This window comes from Nycticebus coucang, chromosome 5, assembly GCF_027406575.1.
Source record: "Nycticebus coucang isolate mNycCou1 chromosome 5, mNycCou1.pri, whole genome shotgun sequence".
NCBI classification, from domain to species: Eukaryota; Metazoa; Chordata; class Mammalia; order Primates; family Lorisidae; genus Nycticebus; species Nycticebus coucang.
In genome coordinates, this window is record NC_069784.1 from 108,542,945 (window position 1) to 108,565,604 (window position 22,660).

At 39.3% G+C, this 22,660-nt stretch overlaps 1 protein-coding gene across 3 annotated transcripts in view; it reads left to right on the forward strand.

Moving 5' to 3' along the window:
- ENPP3 (ectonucleotide pyrophosphatase/phosphodiesterase 3) overlaps nucleotides 1-22,660 on the forward strand; it is a 90,233-nt gene that overhangs the window by 25,675 nt on the left and 41,898 nt on the right. For all 3 annotated transcript variants that reach the window (XM_053592066.1, XM_053592067.1, XM_053592068.1), the window contains exons 7-14: nucleotides 5,672-5,751; nucleotides 8,396-8,515; nucleotides 9,036-9,145; nucleotides 10,712-10,777; nucleotides 11,490-11,562; nucleotides 18,454-18,562; nucleotides 20,549-20,677; nucleotides 21,053-21,084. In XM_053592066.1, the coding sequence (XP_053448041.1) occupies nucleotides 5,672-5,751; nucleotides 8,396-8,515; nucleotides 9,036-9,145; nucleotides 10,712-10,777; nucleotides 11,490-11,562; nucleotides 18,454-18,562; nucleotides 20,549-20,677; nucleotides 21,053-21,084 (719 nt within the window). The remainder of the gene's footprint in view (nucleotides 1-5,671; nucleotides 5,752-8,395; nucleotides 8,516-9,035; nucleotides 9,146-10,711; nucleotides 10,778-11,489; nucleotides 11,563-18,453; nucleotides 18,563-20,548; nucleotides 20,678-21,052; nucleotides 21,085-22,660) is intronic.

Genomic DNA, 22,660 nt, shown 5'->3' on the forward strand with positions numbered 1-22,660 from the left:
AATCTGAAATTTAAAAAAAAGGGCGGAGGAAGACTCTTTCTGTGACCTAATTTGTGATCTATCTTGGAAAATGTTCTATGTGCACTTGAGAAGCACATATTATGTTGGGTTAAATATTCTGTATAGGTCTGTTAGGTCCATTTGATCTATAGCGCTGTTCAAGGGTGTTCTTTCTTTGTTGATTTTCTGTCTGGTTCTTCTACCCATTATTGACAATGGGGTATTATGCCTCCTACGGTTACTACCTTACTGTCTATTTCCCCCCTTATATCTATCAATGTTTCCTTTATATATTTGGGTGCTTTGATTTGGGGTGTATATACATGTATAATATAATTGCGGTCTCTTCCTGGTGGATTAACCCTTTTATCATTAAACAGTGTCTACATTTGTCTTTTTTGAGATTTTTTGAGTTGAAGTCTGTTTTGTGTGATATAAATAAAGCTACCCCTGCTCTCTTTTGGATATCCCTTTACTTTCAGCCTATGTGTGTCCTTGAATCTAAGGTGATTACCATGGCTCTTGCATAAAATATCTTGCAATTATAACAGTCTATTTTAAGCTGATAACTTCAATTGCACACACAAAAAATCAACACTTTTTTCCCTGAACATGGATTATGTTGTTGATGTCACAATTTACTTTTATTTATATTGTGTTTGTGTTACCATATGATTCAGTTATAACTATTTTTAATATTTTTATCTTTTAACTTTTAATGGTAGAATTAAAAGTAATTTGCCCACCATCATGTTCTGTGTTTGTTTATATGTATATTTGCTTTTATCAATGAGTTTTATACTAAGGTGATTTCTTACGCGTTGCTGTGTCCTTTGTTTCAAGTGGAAGACTTCCCTTTGGCATTTCTTGCAAGGCGAGTCTAGTGGTGGTGAACGTCCTCAGCTTTTGCACATCTGGGAGAGTATCTGCCATTTGTTTTTGTCCTTTTTTGAAGGACAGTTTTGCTGAGTAGACAATTTTTGTTTGGCAGTTTTCTTTTTTTCTTTTTTTCCACTCCCTTTGGCCTCCTGAAGGTTTCTGCTGGAAAAAACAAAAAACAAAACAAAACAAAAACAACAACAACAAAAAAAACTGCTGATGCTCTTATAGAGGCTCTTTCATATGGTATGAATTACTTGTCTCTTGCCTTTAAAATTATTTGTCTTTGACTTGTGGCTTTTGATTATAGTGTGTCTTGGTGGATCTCTTTAGGCTCATCTTCTTTGGGATTCTTTGAATTTCCTGGAACTGGATGCTCATTTTCTTCTTCAGATTTGGGGGTTTTCAGCCATTATTTCTTTGAACAAGTTTTCTAACCCGTTCTCTTTTTCTTCTGAATACCACATAATTCATATCTTAGTCCACTTGATGGTGTTCCATAAATCTCTTAATCTTTCCTTACTCCTTTTTCATGCTTTTAAAAAACTTTTCACCTCTGCCTTAATGATTACGAACAAACTGTCTTTGAGTTTGCTGGTCATTTCTTCTGCTTGATCTATTCTGCTGCTTTACTCCTCTGATGAATTTTTTAGTGTCGTTATTATATTCTTCTGACCCATCATTTCTGTTTGGTATTTCTGTTATGTTGTCTTTTTGTTGACATTTTCACTTTGTTCCTGCCCTCAATAAGCATCTTTATGATGGTTACTTTGAATTCTTTATTAGATAAATTATATATCTCTGCTTCATTAGGGTAAATTTCTGAAGATGTGTTTATTTACGTTCCTTCATTTTGAACATGTTTCCCTGTTTCTTCATTTTTCCTTTACTCTCTGTGTTGGTGTCTGTGCATTGGACAAAACAGCCACTTCTCTCAGTCTTCAAGGACTGGCCTTGTATAGGAGGGACCCTCACCTGTCAACCTGACCAGAGATTCTGCAGGTCCCACAAATCCTCATGCTAGTCTTTCTTTATTTTTAGGGGCCCCGGATGTCTAGAGTATGCCAGGTCCCATCAATGTTCCAGGATAAGCAAAATTGAAACCAGTTTTTCAGGCAGTTGCCCAAGAATTTGGATCATAACTGCTCTGGCCAACTCTTTCTCTCCCCAGGGATAAGCCGGGATCTATGTTTTTGTTCTTTCCTTTGTTTCCTTATGTCTCTGTACTGAGCTGGAGGAGGGGGTGTGGTGACGAGCATGCTAGACTGAACCACTGTCTTCATTCTTACTGGTCCCCAGAAGATTCAAGTATGCTAGGTCCTGTTGATCCTCAAAGACAGCTAGGACAGAAGCAAGTCCTTTGAGGGAAAAGTCAAAACACTGGACATGTAGTCCAATCCTTTTTCTTTCCAGGGAGAAGCTGGGAAATGGGGTTTATTGCCTGTTTCCTGGAGCCAAGATGGGGAGCTGCAGTGAGTTTCAGCCAGTTCAAAACTTTCTCAAGACACTAGTCACACAGGTGTCCTGAAACTTTTTAAACAGGGGGCCAGTTCACTGCCCCTCAGACCATTGGAGGGCTGGACTATAGTTAAAAAAAAAAACAAAAAAACAAACTATGAACAAATTCCTATGCACACTGCACATATCTTATTTTGAAGTAAAAAAACAAAACGGGAACCATCACGCCACCGCGTGTGGCCCATGGGCCATAGTTTGAGGACCCCTGCTAGTGCATGCCAGTTCTGTTATTTCTCTAAGAAAGGGAGATAGAAGCCAGTTCCCTAGACGGTACAAGGAAAAGTTGGGGGGTTGGAAGTGTGATCCAATTCTTTCCCTCCTTAGGGAGAAACTGAAAGCTGATGATTCCCTCTTGATCATATAGTACTGTGGTAGGGGTGGGGATTATGTTAAAAGAATATTTCCACTTTATCTACTGATTTCAATGTGGCTCATTTTCAATTTGTCAGTTTTCAATTGCTGGTTATTCAATAGTAGTTTCTGGATTTCTCACAAAGGGAACTGATTCGTGTCTGGCTGTTGAATTGTGATGTCTGTGAAGGGAAGAAGAGTCCAGCACTTACTATTCTGGCATCACTCCTATCTGCCTGCTTTTGCCTTTTCTTCTCTCTATGCCAAGGGTTTGGATGCATAATTGCGACTACTGGAAGATCTTGTCATCTTGCAACTACTGGGACCCACAGAGCTTATTATTCTTGATTTCCCAGTATGCTGGAAATGACATAGGCCAAACTTGCGGCTAATCTTTTTAAGAGGTTGTTCTATTCAATCACATATGAAATGACAGGCCCCGATTTTGAGCCTGTGACTATTGGGGAGCAGTACACTGTGCTTTCAATTTGTAGGAATACCCTAATTAATAATACTTCATGATGCCCATCCTTACGAGAATTTCATAAAGAATACCACGTGGTTTTGATCTGTACTCTCTGTAGCTGCTCTACCTACTCAACCATTTAGTCTTGCGTCCCTTCTTATAGTTTATAGTCACTGTAAGCCTTATGACACTGGCTTATTCCATTTGTATTTTCAAAGTATTTTTTGTTTGGTACTTTCTTAAGAAAAGAATGTTTTATAAGTAAAATGTGCACATAATAAACACTTTAAGGCCACACTAAAAGGTATTTAGTTAAAAAACAAAAGAAGACCTTGTGCTTGATCTTTCTCCTTTTCCTTTGCAAAAATGACCATTCTTATTGGTTTACTGTGTGTACTTCCAGAAGTACTGTTTGATCACAATCTAGGTTAATAAGGTCAGGTAGAAACTATGGTTGAAGATCATGCTTTCGGCTTTTTCTGCAATATCTTTGGTTCAAAGGCAAGTAATACAAAATGGTAGTCTGAAACTGTAGATTGTCAGCAGATGTGTCCTATTTAGGGCGTCATAACTGAGTGGTATCATGTTTTTATAATACTGCTAGCTTAGTTTGCATTTCCTTGATACCCTTTAAAATTTTGAATTTTCTACTCGTGTTTCAGAGAAGTAAATTCAGAGACTGACTCTCTATCATGTCTGTTCATTGTATAAGTTTTTTCCCCACTGAAATCCTTTTAATTATGTAGGTGGATTAGATCACATTTTATTTTTTCTCATATGACTTCTTAACAATATTAAATATATCTTTCCCTAATTGAAGTCAAGATTTAAGTTTTGGTGACATTGACTAAAAAAGAAAAATAAAGGTTAATTTAATCTTAAATTATATCTTATAAATCAAGTCAATCTAGGACTTGATTTATAAGATATAGTTTAAATTAATCTTTATTTATTTCTTAACCTCCCAGACTTAAGTATATCAGAATCATTTGAGGTGCTTATTGAATATGTAGTTTTTTTTTTTTTTTTAACTCTCTTTCCTTCATTTCCCACCCTCCTACCCTTATCAGAGAGTCCTAACCAGTGGTCTCGAAGGGACCCTAGAGTATTCTAAAGAAGGAAATTCCTAGATGGAAGGCTGGTAAGGAGATTAATTTCATGCCTATTTGAGAAAACACTCATTGTGTCCAGCTGCAAAGATTGTTACTGTCAATAAATTTCACTTTTTGTTTTAGCCTAAATGGAACCTATAACAGTGAAGCTTTCTTTTAGAATTAACAAGCAACAGGATTTAGGTATGGAAAATTCCTTGTCCCGTCTCTGGTGCAGAGGAAATAGCAATGTGCTCTGGTGGTTCTGACCTCCTGAAATAGGGTTATTAAACACAGCAAAACAATGAAGCAAAATTTTTGCCAGACTTTATGAAAAAAAGATTACAGGATACTTTAGTGATATTGGAAACTGTCCTGGAAATAATAAACAGGAAAGTTAGGGAAGGTGATCAGGGGGATCTCACCTAATGTGCACAATGTGAGGGTGTTCAGCACAGCCCGGGGTGAAGGGGTCAACTATAACTTGAACTTTACTTTAGAAATGAAAATAATGTAACCTAAACATTTATACCCTCATATTGATCTGAATTTTTTTTTAAAAGCTGGAAAATTAACTCATTTTGTAAACAATACTGTAGACTTGGGCTTATGTTGTTATACAAGTAAAATCTCAAATCCCTTTCTACTACTGACTTTTGTTATGTTAGATATAAGAAGTATTGGGTAGATGCAAATGCTATGTAGAAATTCTTTTTGAAATCGCCAAAGATAGAAACAGGTGAGTAGCAAAAACACATCCAGCTGGCAGGGTATAGTTTAGAGTACCGTTAGCTTAGGGATTGGTAAGCTGTGGTGTGTAGGCTGAATCTGGTCCGTTCTGCTTGTTTCTGTATGGTCTGCTGTATATACTAAGAATTGTTTTACATTTTTAAGTGGGTGGGAAAAAAAGCGAATATTTTGTGACTTGTAAAAATTGTATGTAATTATGAAATTCAAACTTCAATGTCCATAAATAAAGTTTTATTGGAATGTAGCCATGCTCATTTGTTTATGAATAGTCTACGGATGCTTGGGGACCACAGCTGCAGAGTTGAGCAGTTGCAACAGAGACCATAGGCTGTACAAAGCCTGATATATGTATAAACTGGCTTTTTACAGAAAAATTTTGTAGACCTTGATTTAGCTCACTTTTCTCCTAAAGCTGAAATTCCTGGGAATGGAGGAAGTTTAGGGTTCAGAATTGCAACATCCTTCTATCCTCAATGTGCTCTTTAGTTTCTTATTTTCCTAGGAAGCTTACATGTTCAGAGCTTTAGTTACAAAAACAAATAAACAAACAAACAGAAAAACAACAAAACTCTGAGTAAGAAACAGCTTTCTAATTTCTCACTATATTTTGTTGCAGAAACGTGTGGAATTCATTCAGAGTATATGAGAGCTATGTACCCTACCAAAACCTTCCCAAATCATTACACCATTGTCACAGTAAGTGCTCGGTCTATGAAGGCCACAGACAGGAAACTGGGCAGCAACTGGCCAAACCCTGGACGCACCCTGCACAAGCACATGTGATGATAGTTCATGGCTTAATTCAGGCTGGGTGGGAAGTCATGGCTCAATGTAAGGCCAGTTGGTGCGGTGAGGCATTAACTGTGAATGAGAATTCCAAGCAGTAGATAAATTCACCCTTCTAGAGCCCAGGATAGCTTCTTTCATGTGAGACATATCATTTTCCTCTGGTCTTTTGATTGCCCTTCACTTATCTGAAGGTCTGCTGGGAATGATAGAGTGTACATAAAGGCAACTATGTTGATGTGGGAAATTTTGTTCTTTCCTAGTCTTTTCATTATAATTAACTTGAAAAAGATTTTGATTTCATAAATGCATCCACACTGGCTATATCTCTTCAGATAAAGCAATTAAAACAAGTGAATTCTCTTCAATGTATAAAAAGATGTAGGTGGAATGATTAAAATCATCTTTAAAAATTAAGTTATTTAAGACCTATAGATGTAGGGCCAGGTGCGGTAGCTCATGCCTGTAATCCCAGCACTTGGGAGACCGAGGTGGGTGGATTACCAGAGCTCACAGGTTCAAGACCAACCTGAGGCAGAGTGAGACCTCGTCTCTAAAAATAGAGGGAGGTGGTGGGTGCCTGTAGTCCTAGCCACTTGGGAGGCTAAGGGAAGAGAATTGCTTAAGCCCAAGAGTTTGAGGTTGCTGTGAGCTATGCTGCCAGCGCATTCTACCAAAGGTGACGAAGTGAGACTCTGTCTCAAAAAAAAAAAAAAAAAAAGACTTATGGATTTAGAACCCATCTTAGGAGGAGTCCTCTGCCTCAGCCTTTGTCACCAAAGGATATGTCTATCTTTACTCACTTGCATTTTAGTCTTTCATTGCTATAGAACAGTAGCTATAACATTTAAATTTTAACCCTTAAGCACTTGTGTGTATTCTGAGTCTTTACAGATTCCATATTTATGGATTTGTCTACTCGCTAAAATTTATATGACCTCCAAGCCAAATACTTGTGGTCGTTTGTGAACATTAGAGAGAAGGAAAAAATTTGAGTTGCCTGATCCACATGTTCCTAGCTGAGGTCTAACAAGGAGACATTCTGTCTGCTTGTTTTAGCTCACATGCTGTAAACAGGTGTCATTTTCACAGTCTCTTGTCTATTTAGTGCCATGCTTTTTATATATTTGTGCTTTCCCTTGGTCAGTTCACCATTTAAAATGGTCCCCAAGGGTAAGACTAAAGTACAGCTAAGAACAAGAAGGCTCTGAGTTGCCTTACAGAGAAAATACTAGTGTTAGCTAAATTTTGTTCAGGCATAAGTTGTAGCGAACCAACAATATGTAGTAAGTAAGGTGTCGTTAAACAGAAACATACATCAAACAAGGTTAGGTATTGATTGGCAGAGAAAAATGTCATCAGAGCCGCTTAGGAACCTAACCTTGCATTTTCTCTAGGAGGATGTTTTAGTATCATTAATTCAGAATTCATGGCAACTTTATAGAATATAACTACCATGAATAACAAGAAATGACAGTACATGTATACATACACACATAAACATGTATATGTGATATTATAATACCGTATGCACATATATGCATATGTACAAATAAGGGATTATATGTAAGTGTGATTAATTTACTATTCAATTTATATGTTTGTATACACTTGTGTGTATATATAGTAATGCTATGAGTTCATGACCTTAAATCTATCTACAAGTAGTTACAACTACAGAGGATGTAATAGGTATTCAATGAACATATGTGGATGGATGGAAGGAATATGTGTGATTGGACTGGACAGATGACTGGACTAATGGAAGGACAGATGGGTAAAGACTTGGGAGGGCTCCCTTTTAAAGTGCTGGTAACACTGATCCAAGATAGCCAGAGTATTTGATATGTAAAGGTTCTAGCTAGAAAATGTCTTGCTATTATTGACAATGTAACTAATGGCTAATCGTCATGGTAATACAGGAAACTTTGACAGTTATTAAGCACACAGAGTTATATTAAGACCATCAATACAAACCATCTGCCTTCACTTGCAGGTCTTTTACTCACTGCTATAGACTGTGGTAGAGCTAGAAAAAAAGTCTGTAAATGTACATATGCACAGTTGGCCTCCATATCTGTGGGTTCTGCATCTCTGGATTCAACCAGTTGAATTTCAACCAGGATTGAAAATGTTTTTTCAATATCACATCTGTACTGAAGATGTACAGACTTTCCTTTATTAATTATTCCCTCAACAATATAGTATAACAACGATTTACATAACATTTATATAGTATTCGGTATTGTGAATAAGTTAGAGGTGATTTAAAACATACAGGAGAACATGCATAGGTTATGTGCAAATCCCATATCATTTTACATCAAGAAGTTGAGCATCCTTGGATTTGGGTACCTGAGGGAAGCCAGGGGTCCAATCCCCTATGGGTACCAATGGATGATTGTATTAATTTCTGATATTTGTGTTCAGATTCTGGTATTTTATATTGACAGGCATATACAATCCTTCTTAAATGTGAATTATAGATCTTATGCTGTTTTAATTTAAGTATGTTTATATTTTACCTTAAATCTGTTTGAAATTATCATTGTAGGGTTTGTATCCAGAATCACATGGCATCATCGACAATAATATGTACGATGTAAATCTCAACAAGAATTTTTCCCTTTCTTCACCGGAGCTAAGGAATCCAGCCTGGTGGCATGGGCAACCAGTATGTAGCATTCTGCATGTGGCACCCAAAGTAACTTCCATTTCCCAGTGTGACAGTGGCTCAATCTTCTTGCTTTATTTTGAGTTTAATATTATCCATCTAGCTCCTAAGGGCTGAGGGTGGGAAGGTATTTCTATGATTTAACATAAGCTATTAACTCACATAGCTTATGTGAAAACGTGGGTGTTATAAATGTATCAATCTGGAAGTTACACAGAAAGATTTTCTGTTGATGTTTTTCTTCATTTGGTTTAATTCTTTTAAAGGGAAAGAGAAGCTACAATCTTGCCAATTTGAAAAAAAAAATGACGTTGACTTCTTACTGTCTTTTTAAGGTTTTGATTTTCCAGGTACATCTCTGGATACTTACATATTTTGACTGCTACCAAGACACATTTTAAATAATTTAAACACATTTTAATAAACTTTGCAACTATTTACATTGTTTCTAGTAAGATGCACCTTTTCTACCCAAACTAATTATCGCATTTCACTTATCCTAAATGTTCTGTTCTTACAGATGTGGCTGACAGCAATATATCAAGGTTTAAAAGCTGCTACCTTCTTTTGGCCAGGATCAGAGGTGCCTATAAATGGCACCTTGCCTTCCAAATATGTGCCTTATAACAAGTAAGTTATACGTTATCTGTAAGTGAAGCACTTTCAGATATGGTCCCATCTAGGTGGAAATTTTTTTTTTATCTTAATCTTTTTATTTTTTTTAATTTTTTTTTATTAAATCATAGCTGTGTACATCAATATGATCATGGGGCACCATACACTTGGTTCATAGAATATTTGGCACATTTTCATCTCATTAGTTGACATAGCCCTCCTGGCATTTTCTTAGTTACTTTGCCAAGACATTTACATTCCACATTTGCCAAGCCTCACATGTACCCTTGTAAGATGCAATCTTGATGATAATTGTATTATTCCATTTGTTTGGGCCAAAACTCCTGGAGTCATCACTAATTCTTCTCCCTTAAAGCCCTCAGTCTGTCAGTATATGCTTTTGGCTCTAATTCAAAATCTCAGAAGTGTGAGAACTGAGACCCTCCAGCATTACCACTCCCAGCTTTCCACTCTGGCCTGTATTATTGCCGTTGCCTCTTTACACATCTCCCTAGTTCTGTGCTCTACAATCTGTTCTCTTTTCACCTGGCAGAATTATTCCTTTAATACAAGTCAGATTATGGTACTGTCCTGCAGCAACAACTTCAGTGGCTCCCTGTGTCACTCGGAGTAAAAGTCTTCAAGGCCCTATGTGGCATGACTCCAGCTGTCTGTCCCCCTATCTCTCAGACCCTGTCACCTACTCTCCCGGGTGCCCACTCTGACCTCCTGGGTAGGCCTCAACACCCCAGGCTTGTTTCTGCTGTAGGACCTGAGCCCCTGCTGCTCCCCCTGTGAGATGACTCGGTCCATGGATCCCAGTGCCCACTCCACCTCCTTCAGGCTCAAAAATGACCTTCTCGATATTGTCCTATCCTGATCACACTAAGATTTAGAGTTCTAAACCACCCCACCCTAGTTTCTCAGGACCCTTCCTCTGATCTAGTTGTCCTTTTGTTCACAGCATCTGTCACTTCTTTTTATTTATATATTTATTGATTTATTTTTTTATTGTTGGGGATTCATTGAGGGTACAATAAGCCAGGTTACACTGATTGCAATTGTTAGGTAAAGTCCCTCTTGCAATCATGTCTTGCCCCCATAAAGTGCATCTGTCACTTCTTAATACACCATGTAGTTTATTTATGGTCTGGGTTGGTCATCTGTGACTTGTCTTCCTCCACTGGAACAGAATCTTTCATTTGCTCACTGATAAATTCTGTTTCAAATGAACACATGGTGTCTGTTAATAGATGCTTAATATGTATCAATGCATAAATGAAAGAAATTGAATTAATAGACAATAATCCAAGGGATTTTTATTTTAGCTGGGGGAAAATTGAAGGAAAGAGTGGTGAGAAGGAAACAAAACAATATCATTTAATTGATCTCACTGCAAGTGTATCTATATGTAAACACTGGAAATAGGAATCCCTTTGAATATTACTGAATCTCTTTCAGTATTTTGATCATAGATCATATAGAAACATAAAATAGCAGATAACCTTTCTGAGTAGGAATGTAATGGACTTCTTATTTGGACTGAGTTTTTTGAAATTTTACTATTCTTTTTTTTTTTAGGAGTGTCTCATATGAAAAGAGGATCTCTACAATATTAGAATGGCTGGACTTGCCTGAAGCTGAAAGGTATTATCTAGGGTCAGAGAACTGCTGGTCTAGTGGGATATATGTGAGTTTAAAAAAGGAATGATTTCTTTATTTTAAATAATGATTTTTGAAAAGACCTGACATGGCCTTTTAATGGGCACTTTTTTAGAATTATTCCTGAGGGTTGGGTACTTTTTGGTCTTGAGAACATGGATGACACTATTGAACAACAGAAATAGAGCCCGTCATAGAGGGCAGAGGCCAATGTGACACAGCCAGGTCTGGAGTAGGGAAGAGCCAGGAGCAGGTCTGACACTCCTGCAGGAGTCTGAGATGCTCCAGCAAGGCCGTGGCACCAGGCTGGACTGAGGGCATTGTGTCAGGGAGCACCAGATCAACAGTGCATCAGAAACCAGGTGCTGAGAGCAGGAACTCGGTGCAGCAGAACCAAGAGTCAGCAAACAGTCCCAAACCAGGAAATATAAAGGACTGGGGCAAAGCAAGAGTGGTCTCAACTACAAGAACAAAACTGGGGCACACCAATGTTTACGTCCGGAAAGGTCTGTCTCACTTCCTGTTAGGGGATCCAGCCCCGCTGGGGCCAAGTGGGACCCCCAAGCCTGGGGGAAGGAGGCCATAGAGAAAGCACAAGGCAGAGCTAGCAAGTTGGGAAACTACAAAATCCCCAAATTCAGCTTGTAGGTTCACTCTGAATTGACAATGTCTTCCTTTGTTGCAACTTTACCCGTAGACCCAGTTTTTATACCATGTACTTTGAAGAGCCTGATTCTTCAGGACATGACAGTGGACCAGTCAGTGCCAAAGTAAGTTTATATTTTTAAAGAAATGCAAAATTGACACTAGACATCAGTTTCTTGGTCCCTGAGTCAGTGAACGATTGGCATGAGACCAGAAAGATCTTGGCAGGCCAGGCATTTACTGGGGGGTTTTCCTTTGAACAAAAAAGGAAGACAGTGCTGGTTAAGAGACAATCAGACTGGCTCCCTGCACAAAGGGCTGGGGAACTTTTATGAGATTGTAAAGACAGGGGCAAGGGCTGGGCACAGTGGCTCACACCTGTAATCCAAGCACTTTGGGAGGCCAAGGCATGTGAACTGCCTGAGCTCCTAAGTTTGAGACCAGCCTGAGTCAGAGTGAGACCTCGTCTCTAAAATAAAAACATAGCCAGGCATTGTGGAGGGCGCCTGTAGTCCCAGCTACTTGGGAGGCTGGGGCAAGAGAATCACTTAAGCCCAAGACTTTGAGGTCGCTGTGAGCTGTGATGTCATAGCACTCTACTGAGGGTAACAAAGTAAGACTCTGTCTCAAAAAGAACAAAAAAGTGGGCAAGTTTCAGTGTTGAAGCCATCACATGTAGAGGTGGGGTTCTATTGGTGGCCATGCACTTTGCAGTCTAGCTCCTTCCCATATCACATGTATCATTAGCAGTTTACTTATTTATTTATTGCATTTTTATTTGGGACAAGGTCTTGGCTTTGTTGCCCAGGCTAGAGTGCAGTGGTGTCATTACAGCTCACTGCAACCTCAAACTTTTAGGCTCAAGCAGGCCTTCCTCTTCAGCCTCCCAAGTAGCTGGGCCTACAGGGTCTTGCTATTTCTTCTGCGTCTTGTGCAGAAGGGCTCTCACTCTTGCTCAGGCCAGTCTCTAACCTCAGGCAATCTTCCTGCCCCAGCATCTCAGAGCAGTAGGAATACCAGCTCTTAGGTATCCTCCTCATTAGCATTTTAAGTTTCCACCCTTGGGTGTGAGTTGTAGCATTAAAATTAGATTAAAATGAAAGAAAAGTCAGGGTAAGATCATTTGGTATGTCTTTTCTGGCTTGAGGCAGTTAGATCAGAGATAGGTCTGGTTTCTTTGCAGCTGGTTTCAGCATCCTGTTTGTGTGGTCCTGGAAGACATTACTCAAGAGACAGACAAGTTGACCCGCCTCCTTGTGTAGGTAGGGGCTAAATTCCAGCCCCTAGGAAATCATTTGTTTTTTGTTCTTCTTCAGTGAACTAGGCTGGGTCAGGCTGCCTCATGTTGCCTCCTTTGGTCAGAAACAAGCCTCCTGTTTCCGCACAGTCTCAAAATCATCTAGCTCTCATCCACAAAATAAAATGCTATTCATTAATTTTTACTGAGCATAAATGTATTTGATATTTAAAGGAGAAAATCAAAAGAGTTAAAAGCCTAAAAAAGGACGCCAGGGTTAATCTGCCTTATTAACCATAAAATTGGTAAAATTGGTAAAATTCTAGAAAGGACACTGCCTTATTAACCACGTCTTAACGCATTTGATGAATGTTTGTGGACCACCTCCATGTGGTACTGTTATTTGCTATAACAAGGTCACCGTGGCTGGGTGATGCACAAGCCACTGCAAGATGTTCAAGCTATGTCACCTGCAAGTCCACTCTGGTGTCTCCAGCTGTCTACTCATGTGCAGTTTCATTCATAAGTTTCTTATAAAAATAACATATTATACATTATTGACTTAATATGTTATTGCCTTACCAGGGGTCCTTAAACTACAGCCCGTGGGCCCCATGAGGCAGTGTGATTGTATTTGTTCCCGTTTTGTTTTTTTACTTCCAAATAAGATATGTGCAGTGTGCATAGGAATTTGTTCATAATTTTTTTTTTTAAACTATAGTCCAGCCCTCCAACAGTCTGAGGGACAGTGAACTGGCCCCTTGTTTAAAAAGTTTGAGGACCCCTGCTTAGGCAGAGTTATTCCCCTTTAAAACTCCTATTATCTTAGAAGTAGACTCTCCAATATAAGTTTCTTTGTTATCCAGACCCTTCTGTTATGATTTTACTACACTAATAGAATCCTTAACTATTGTTTTTAACAAAAAACCCATTCTCTCTTCTAAACTCCACTGGAGCCTCTACTGTCTTTGACACAAGTATAAAGCTGCAAATGCTCCCATGAATATGGCATTTCCCCAGCCCGTGGAAACCCATTTGGCAATTATTCTCGGTTGGAATGCACGCATATTCATTCTGGCAGCACGCCTTGGCCATTTCTCGGAACAGCCCTTTTTTTCCTTCCTATTGAACAGAATGATACCTAATATAATGCCCTGCCCAAGCCTTGACACTCGTAAGCCTCAGGCCTCTTCTGTATTCCTACAGCTCTATGGGCTGAATCACAGAATGTTAGATTTATTCAGGTTACCCTAAGTGCCAGTGGCTTGGTAACTACCTAAAACACATTTGTCGTTTCTTCCTTTCTATTTTAACCGTTAGCCATGTCTGAGATGATCAACACCATTGAGAGGTGGCACTCTACCTGCTTTTGTCTGACCTCTACAGCCAGTGTTCCAGCACCATTTCCTTTTCTGTCCATTCAGTGCTTGAGTTTAGCACCCACATGCATTTTAAATATAATTGTGAAAAGTGCTGCAAAGGAACAGGTCAGTGTGCCCTGAGAGGTCTGGGAGGGGGTGGGGATCGGGGCTTGTTAAGAGGTTTTCCTCTCAGTGACAAAAAGGAAACAGAATTCTCAGGTGGCCTGATGAAGAAGGGGGTGTATATATTGGAGGAACACACAGAATGAACAAATGGACAGACAGACTAATGGCTAGATGGCTTGACAAGTAGATGACATGACAATGGTAAGAATAGTGATGGCATCCCTACTGTGTGCTGCTCTGTGCCTGCTGGGTGATGTTGGAAACATGAATATTATCTCCCACCAGTCTGGAGCACTGTGAACCAGGGCAGGGGCCTAGCAGGCAGCCCAAAGGGGGCAGGCACCCAGTCCTGTGCGTCCTCGCAGGACGTAAAAGGTACTATGGCAAGCATTGAGGCACTTTGATCAGGGCAGTGACCTGAGCAGACCCATGTGCACTTACTTAGAGATCACTTTTGTCGTGTAAGAGGAATGGGTTAGAGGAAGCAAGCAAACCGAGAGAGACAGGTTAGCTTTTGGAACATTCCCGAAAAGAGGTAATAATGACTTGGGTTAGGGTAGGGGTAACAGCATGGATGGAAGAAGATGCTTTTGAGGTTCGTTTTGAAGATAGACTAAACATGACCTAGAGTGAGTTTGGTGAGGACGTGGGGAATTTAGGATGATTTCTGGCATCCGTATTCACTAGCAGGTGCTCATTTACGTTAATAAGACCACTGAAGTTTGGGAGAGATGTTCATTTTATAATTGAGGTGCCTATGACATCCAAATTTCCAGAGGATAATCGAATACAGGATTAAAACTCCAAGGAGATGAAGCTCTGGGAGGTGGCACCATGTAAGGGGTACACAGAAGCAGAGATGCTTTAAGGAGAGCATGAAAGGTGAAAATAAGAGGGGCACTGAGACCAAGCCTCATTTAAAACTCAGGAAGAAGGCAGAATGGATGGAAATGACTTTCTTCTTCTTCTTGTTATTTTTAATCACACGCTTCATTCAGAGTTAATATATGTGACTTGTAAATGGAAAGTAAAAAGGCTATTGTGGCTCAGGGAGCAGGGCGCCGGCCCCATACGCCAAGGGTGGCGGGTTCAAACCCAGCCCCGGCCAAACTGCAACCAAAAAATAGCCGGGCGTTGTGGCGGGCGCCTGTAGTCCCAGCTGCTCGGGAGGCTGAGGCAAGAGAATCGCGTAAGCCCAAGAGTTAGAGGTTGCTGTGAGCCGTGTGACGCCACGGCACTCTACCCGAGGGCGGTACAGTGAGACTCTGTCTCTACAAAAAAAAAAAAAAAAGGCTATTTAGTTTGTTTTCAGCCATTAACTATTCCAGATTTTTCAGTTATCAAAATCCTTCTTGTCTGCTATCTCTTTAAGGCCTACCTTAAAACAGTTTCTGGCGGGCCTAATATTGTCCTAGACCAGCGGTTCTCAACCTGTGGGTCGCAATCCCTTTAGGGGTCTCCTGCATATCTGGATATTTACATTACGATTCTTAACAGTAGCAAAATTACAGTTATTAAGTAGCAACAAAAATAATTTTATGGTTGGGCGTCACCACAACATGAAGAACTGTATTAAAGGGTCGTGGTGGGCGGCGCCTGTGGTTCAGAGAGTAGGACGCTGGTCCCACATACCGAGGGTGGTGGGTTCAAACCTGGCCCCGACCAAAACTAAATAAATTAAAATAAAAAGGGTCGTGGCATTAGGAAGATTGAGAACCACTGTACTAGACATTCTTAGAGGTAAGGAAGCTGACTTCACCTACTACTGCTAGGAACCATGCTAAAAGGACAAATAAGAGAAAGAATGAGTGGGTGGTGCCTGTGGCTCAAAGAGTGGGATGCTGGCCCCATATACCGGAGGTGGCGGGTTCAAACCTAGCCCCCGCAAAAAAAAAAAAAAAAGAAAAAGAAAAAAAGAAATAATGAGTTAATGTACAATGAGGTATTTTTAAAGAAATTGTGTAATGTTAAAATTTTTAAAATTTTGATAGCTTAAACAATACTTCAGTGGGAAGTTTTTTGTGGTCTAGTATAACTAAAGGAGGGTTTATGAAATGGGGACATACAGGGTGTTAGGATTTGGACAGGAGGTGTTGGGAGAGGCATTTGAAGCATCACGAAACCATGCATATCTTCTCAAATGTATCACAATGTGCCTCTGGGTTTGAAGATAAATTGGTAACAGAATGTCCTGACTGGTCATGAGTAACTTTAAATAATGAATAATGGCCTACATTCTTCAGTTTAAGCTTCCACTATTATTCTTTCTTTTTTTTAGACAGAGTCTTGTTATGTCACCCTGGGTAGAGTGCTGTGGTGTCACAGCTCACAGCAACCTCATACTCTTGGGCTTAAGCGATTCTCTTGCCTCAGACTCCCAAGTAGCTGGGGCAATAGGCACCCACCGCAATGCCTGGCTATTGGTTGTTGCTGTAGTTGTCATTGTTGTTTAGCAGGCCCGGGCCAGATTTGAACCCGTCAGCACTGGTGTATGTGTCCAGCACCCTAACCACTGACCTATGGGCGCTGAGCCTGTTATTCATTATTGATAAAAAATTTATCACATCTCAGATGGAATGAAAAGTTCCATTTCTACCCCTGTAAATTATTGTACCACCCCCAAAGCTGCTCACTCATTGCCCGTTACAAGGACCTCTGGTTTCTTTTCCTTGGCTGGGCAACAGGTAGAGCCTGACATCCAGTCACTTCACATTCCATGGAGTGTGTACTTCGTGAAGGATTCTAGTTCAGGTAACGTGATGAATTAGGTTGCACAATCCCTTTCCTAAAGGAACTCATGCTGTCCTTGGGAGGCAGACACGTACACAGACAATTTCAAAACTATGAGGAGTCCAGTAACATTAGTGCGCCAGGGTGCTGGGAGAGGCCAGAAGAGGAGGGGCTCTTAGTGTGGATTGGGGAGTGAGCGGAATGACCAAGTGACATGACAATGGGTGAAGACCGTGATTCTCACTGGCAGACAGAGAGCAGGTCACCCTCAGATTGAGGGTCAAGAGAGCATCTTGGGGTTGGTGATGGATTTAGCAGGAGATGGAGTGTGGGTTGAGGTCAAGTTCTGCTCTGTCTCTTATTAACTGTAGGGCCAGAAGCATGTTACTTCTTTGAACCTCAACTCTCCTGACCTTTACAATTAACTGGTAGTTCCAACAGCACCATCCAGGAATGTTTGCTGCGAGGATTTCGTGAGGTCATGCGCTAAAGCTCTTAACACGACCTGGCTTGTAAAATTCTTTCTCAATAAATAAAAATAGGTAAATTGTTACTAGTAATAATAGTCCTACGAGAGATGAAACATTTTCCCCCAATCCATTGCTATTACACTTTCTAATTCACTGGGAAAAATACGAAAAATTTATGTCATAAAAATTTACTTAAACCTTAGATCAGCTCAATGTATTGCACTGATAAAGTGTGAACAAAATTTAAAACAATAAACAATAAAATAAAATGAAGCCCAATTCCACTATTCAAAGACAACCACTGTTAATAGTACTTTGATATATTTCCTTTTTGTTTTCTGTGTATGCGTATTTGCTAATAAATGTTCAAATATATTTCAAAATAAAATCAGGATTATGCCATATATGCAGGTGTGTACCAGACAGATTGGTTTTCATTTTTTATGTTTAAGATCGTATTTGTTGTGAAATGTCTTCCTGTGCTACTGTTCTCTAAGCAGTGATTCTTAATGGCTACAGAATATGCTTTCTTGAGGACATGCCATTATTTATTTTTCCTTGAATTTAAATTTTAAATCAATAATATGATGAATATGTTCCTATAAATCTCCATTTGTATTCTGTGTGTTTACTTAGGAAAAATGCCCAGAGATAGAATTTTTTTTTTTTCAGAGATAGAATTGTTATGTTACGAGAGTATGTCTCTATTTAACTGTGTGGTAATCCACTGTCCCATGCCTCTCTGGAATGAATGTAACCACTTAGGCCCCCTCAGGAGGGGCTGCCATCATGATGAAACCCTTTACAGCTGAACAGTCTTTGTTGACATTCAACATTGATTCATGTATTTATTGGCCTGTAGTCCATCTTCCTTTGAAGGGAACATGGTTTAATTTTTTGTTTATAGACATTTAGGGAGTTGGTATTTGATAAACGAGGAGGTAGCTCATGGGTGCTGGGTTCTGATGTTCTACTGTAAAAATCCGCCATTTCAGAGAAGGAAATGTGTTTAATTTTTGCTTGATTAGATAATGATTTGGTTAATTGAAACAACGTATGAGGACAATCTTAACTCCAATTTTTTTTTTTAAGGTAATTAAAGCCTTACAGTTAGTAGATGATGCTTTTGGAATGTTGATGGAAGGCCTGAAGCAGAGGAATTTACATAATTGTGTCAATATCATCCTTTTGGCTGACCATGGTATGTTTTTTTCTTAAGAAGTTATATTTTATCATTGATGAGATATTAGCACTTCAGGAATGATACAAAAATAGTATTGACTTTTTAAAGTCTGCATTTCCAGACTTAGAAACTCTTGAAGAAGCAAAGAATGAATTTGATGATAAATTGTGGTTTTTGTTTGTTTTTTTGAGATAGAGTTGTACCCTGATAACGAGGCTAGGGTGCCATGGCATCAGCCTAGCTCACAGCAACCTCAAACTCTTAGGCTCAAGTGATCCTCTTGCCTTAGCCTCCTGAGTAGCTTGGACTTTTGGTGCCTGCCACTTTTAGTAAAGATAGGGTCCCACTCTTGGTCAGTCTGATTGCAAACTCCTGAGATCAAGTGTTTCTCCCACCTCAGCCTCCCCATTTTGGTGGTAAATTGTGATGAAAAGAGGCGTAAATTAAAATTTCTAGTTTAATTATTCTAATATCCCAGAAAATCTAATGACCTTATTTTCTGTAAAAACAGAGTTGATAGTATTTAACACGGATGTGTTGGGGTTGTTATTCAATCTTAAAAAGTGTTTTGGGGGTCTTCTTTCAGCCAGTGATTCAGTCATGTAGGTTGGCTGCAATTTATTATGTCTGCAACATTTGCCATGCCATGTGTATTTTTTTTCAGTTATGTGAATAAATAGCATCTGATCTTTAAAGTCCCCATCTCCTCACATTTCTCTAGGTGAGATTAACTCTCAACTTCAGTTAACACGAATGATAACGGGAGTGTAACAGCAGCCACAGCTTTCCCACCTCACACAGGATGCTTTCATGTGGTTTTAAAGTATTAACTCATTTAGTCTGTATATTTTCTAAGTGCCTACTCAATGCCAGGTACTTTTACTAGATTTAGAGTGTTCAGAAGTACATAAAGCAGACGTGGACCTTTCCTAGCTGGGGAGGTTGGACCGCTTCATTGGGAGGATGTCAAAGCTAAGCTCCAACACTTGGGAAGGCACCAGGCGTGGAGTATCAGGAGGAAAAAGAAATGTGTCTGCAGAACTTGTGTTTGTATCTTAGAACATCATGTCAATGAGAAACATAGTAATGTATTTTAAAATGTTCTGAGATAGTTCCCTAACACTTTGTCTTATTATATCAAAATTAAAAGGAAACCTTTAATGTACATTTTGCTAAAAGAAATTGATAAAAATAAATATTTACATATAGAGTTGGGCACAGTGGCTCACACTGTAAACTTAACACTTTGGGAGGATGAAGCAGGAGGATAGCTTGAAGTCAGGAGTTCAAGACCAGCCTGGGCAACACAGGGAGAGCTCGTCTCTACAAAACAATTAAAAAAAAAAAATACTTAGCCAGGCATGGTGGCCTGTGCCTATAGTCTCAGCCACTCTGGAGGCTGAGGCAGGAGGATCTCTTGAACCCAAGAGTTGGAGGCCGCAGTGAGCTATGATTGCACTGTTGCATTCCAGCCTGGGAAACAGAGTGAGACCCTGTATTAAAAAGAAAAAATGTACATGTAATCTGAAGAGTCTTCAAATAAAAAAAGGTTTAATCGCCAAATCCTTTAAGAGCACATGCTGCTCATATTAATTTAAATAAAATACATTTAAAAGTAAATATTTTCTACTCCTTATTCTTCTCATGTATTATTTTATAAAAATCATATTGCTTTTCTGGTTTAAAAATGTGTAATGTCTTATATATCAATCAGTTACTATAAAGATTCAACTAGCCTCTGGCAGAGGACTTTCATCTTGGAAATTACTTTCATTGATCTACTGTGAACAAATGATCTGTGTCTATTTCCCATCTAATCTTACCTCATAAACATAGCCCTTCTCCACTGCCATGGTTTTTTGCCATTTAAAATAAAGCAATAGGGTAAATTGTGCAACTTGATGTAAGATTTGTTAACATAAAATGCCTGCTATTTAATATGATTAAAGACAACCCATCGGTACCCTGTATATACCTTCAGTGGATTTTTTAATTATTATTCAGGAATGGAGCAGACTTACTGTGACAAGATGGAATACATGACTGATTATTTCCCCCAAATAAACTTCTACATGTTTGAAGGACCTGCCCCCCGCATCAGGGCTCGTAATATACCTCAAGACTTTTTTAGTTGTAAGTATGAAGATACCCGTATGGAAAAAAAAAGTACAATTGAAAGCAAATAACCATAGCCCTGTGATTCTGAGAGGATGTTGGGATTATCAGACACACTACTGCCTCTTTGGGAAAGCTCCATAGAGCATCTAGAAATTCCTATGTGTAAGGATAGTCTATAAAGTCTAACTGAATATTGTCAGGTTAAACTACATCCTACTCCATTCTTAAGGGCTAAAATAATTCTTTGCTTGAAATAATTTTAAGTTTAATTTTATTAGATCATAATTATTAATAAGTGTATATATGAAATTCATCTGAGTTGTTCACATTCTTTGCAGTTGTCAAGTTATCAATTGTAATGTCACTTATTTTTTTTTTCTTTTGAAACAGTTAATTCTGAAGAAATTGTTAGGAATCTCAGTGTAAGTATGCAGTCTCCTTAATATGTACATTCAACTAAATATAATGACTTTAATCTGGGTTTTGAGAAATTTGTGTCCCATATTTCTGAGTCTAAGCCATTGTAATTTATTTTTTAAATCTTCCATCAACATTATTTTATATGCATATTACTTGCTTTTATCTTCATTGTTTTCATTTTGGAGCTGACACCTCCTTAGGAAATTAGTTTGGATTAACAGTGGCTCTAACTCCTGGTTTTCATTGCAAGGGCTGATGTCCCATTCAAAAGGGTTGTGCTGACCAAGCACGGCAAGGTGGCTCATACCTATAATCCTAGCAACTCTGGGAGGCTGAGGTGGGAGGATGCCTTGAGCTCAGGAGTTTGAGCCCAGTCCAAGCAAAAGCAAGACGTTGTCTCTCCTAAAAACAGAAAAATGAGCTGGTCATCCTGGCAGGCACCTGTAGTCCCAGGTACTTGGGAGGCGGAAGCAGAATTGCTTGAACCCAGAAGTTTGAGGTTGCTGTGAGGTAGGCTGGCACAGTGGCACTCTAGCCTGGGCAACAGAGTGAGACTTTGCCTCAAAAAAATACAGGGCTGGCTGCGGTGACTCACACTCATAGCACTCTCAGCACCTGGGAGGCCGAGGCGGGTGGATTGCCTGAGTTCAGGAGTTCGAGATCAGCCTGAACTAGAGTGAGACCCCGTAGCCAGGCGTTGTGGTGGGCACCTGTCGTCCCAGCTACTTGGGAGGCTGAAGCAAGAGGATCGCTTGAGCCCAGGAGTTTAAGGTTGCTGTGAGCTATGATGTCACAGCACTGTAGTCAGGGCAACAAAATGAAATTCTCTCTCAAAAAAGAAAAGGTGTGTGTGTGGGGGAGTTGTACCATCATTTTTCTCATTTTTTTGTGTAATTTGATATCAGAAAATAGTGAATTGTAGACTATTATAGATCTTTTTGGACAAGTCAGAAAAATAATCTAAGTATAATTACAATTGCTTTTGATTGGTTCTCACATCTCTGGTTGTAAGGAAATGAGCAGGGAAAATTCCAGATAGCTTAATGATATATATTTTCAAGGGAAGACTCATTACTTGTAGAGACCTGCAATAAAATGTGGTAGTTTTAATAGTTACACCTAGATAGTATAAAGGAATTCACAGGTTCATTATTGCATAGAATAAGAGTAATGTATTTAAGTGTACCTGGCTTTTACTTTCAGGCATGCCTCCTTGTATTGCGTTTCACAGATGCTGCGTTTTTCACAAACCGAGGGTTTGTGGCAACCCTGCGCTGAACAAGTCTATCAGTTCCGTTTTTCCAACAGCATGTCTCTGTGTCACATTCTAGTAATTCTCACAGCATTTCAAACTTTTAAATTATTATATCTGTTCTGGTGATCTGTGATCAGTGGTTTCTGAGGTTAGTATTGTAATTGTTTTGGAGCGCTAGGACCCCTGCCCGTTTAGGTTGAACTTAAATCACTGATGTTGAGTGTGTGCTGATGTGCCACCTGCTGGCCGTTGCTGTCTGTCTTCCTCTCCTGGGGTCTCCCTATTCCCAGAGATACAATACTGAAATTAAGCCAATTAATTAC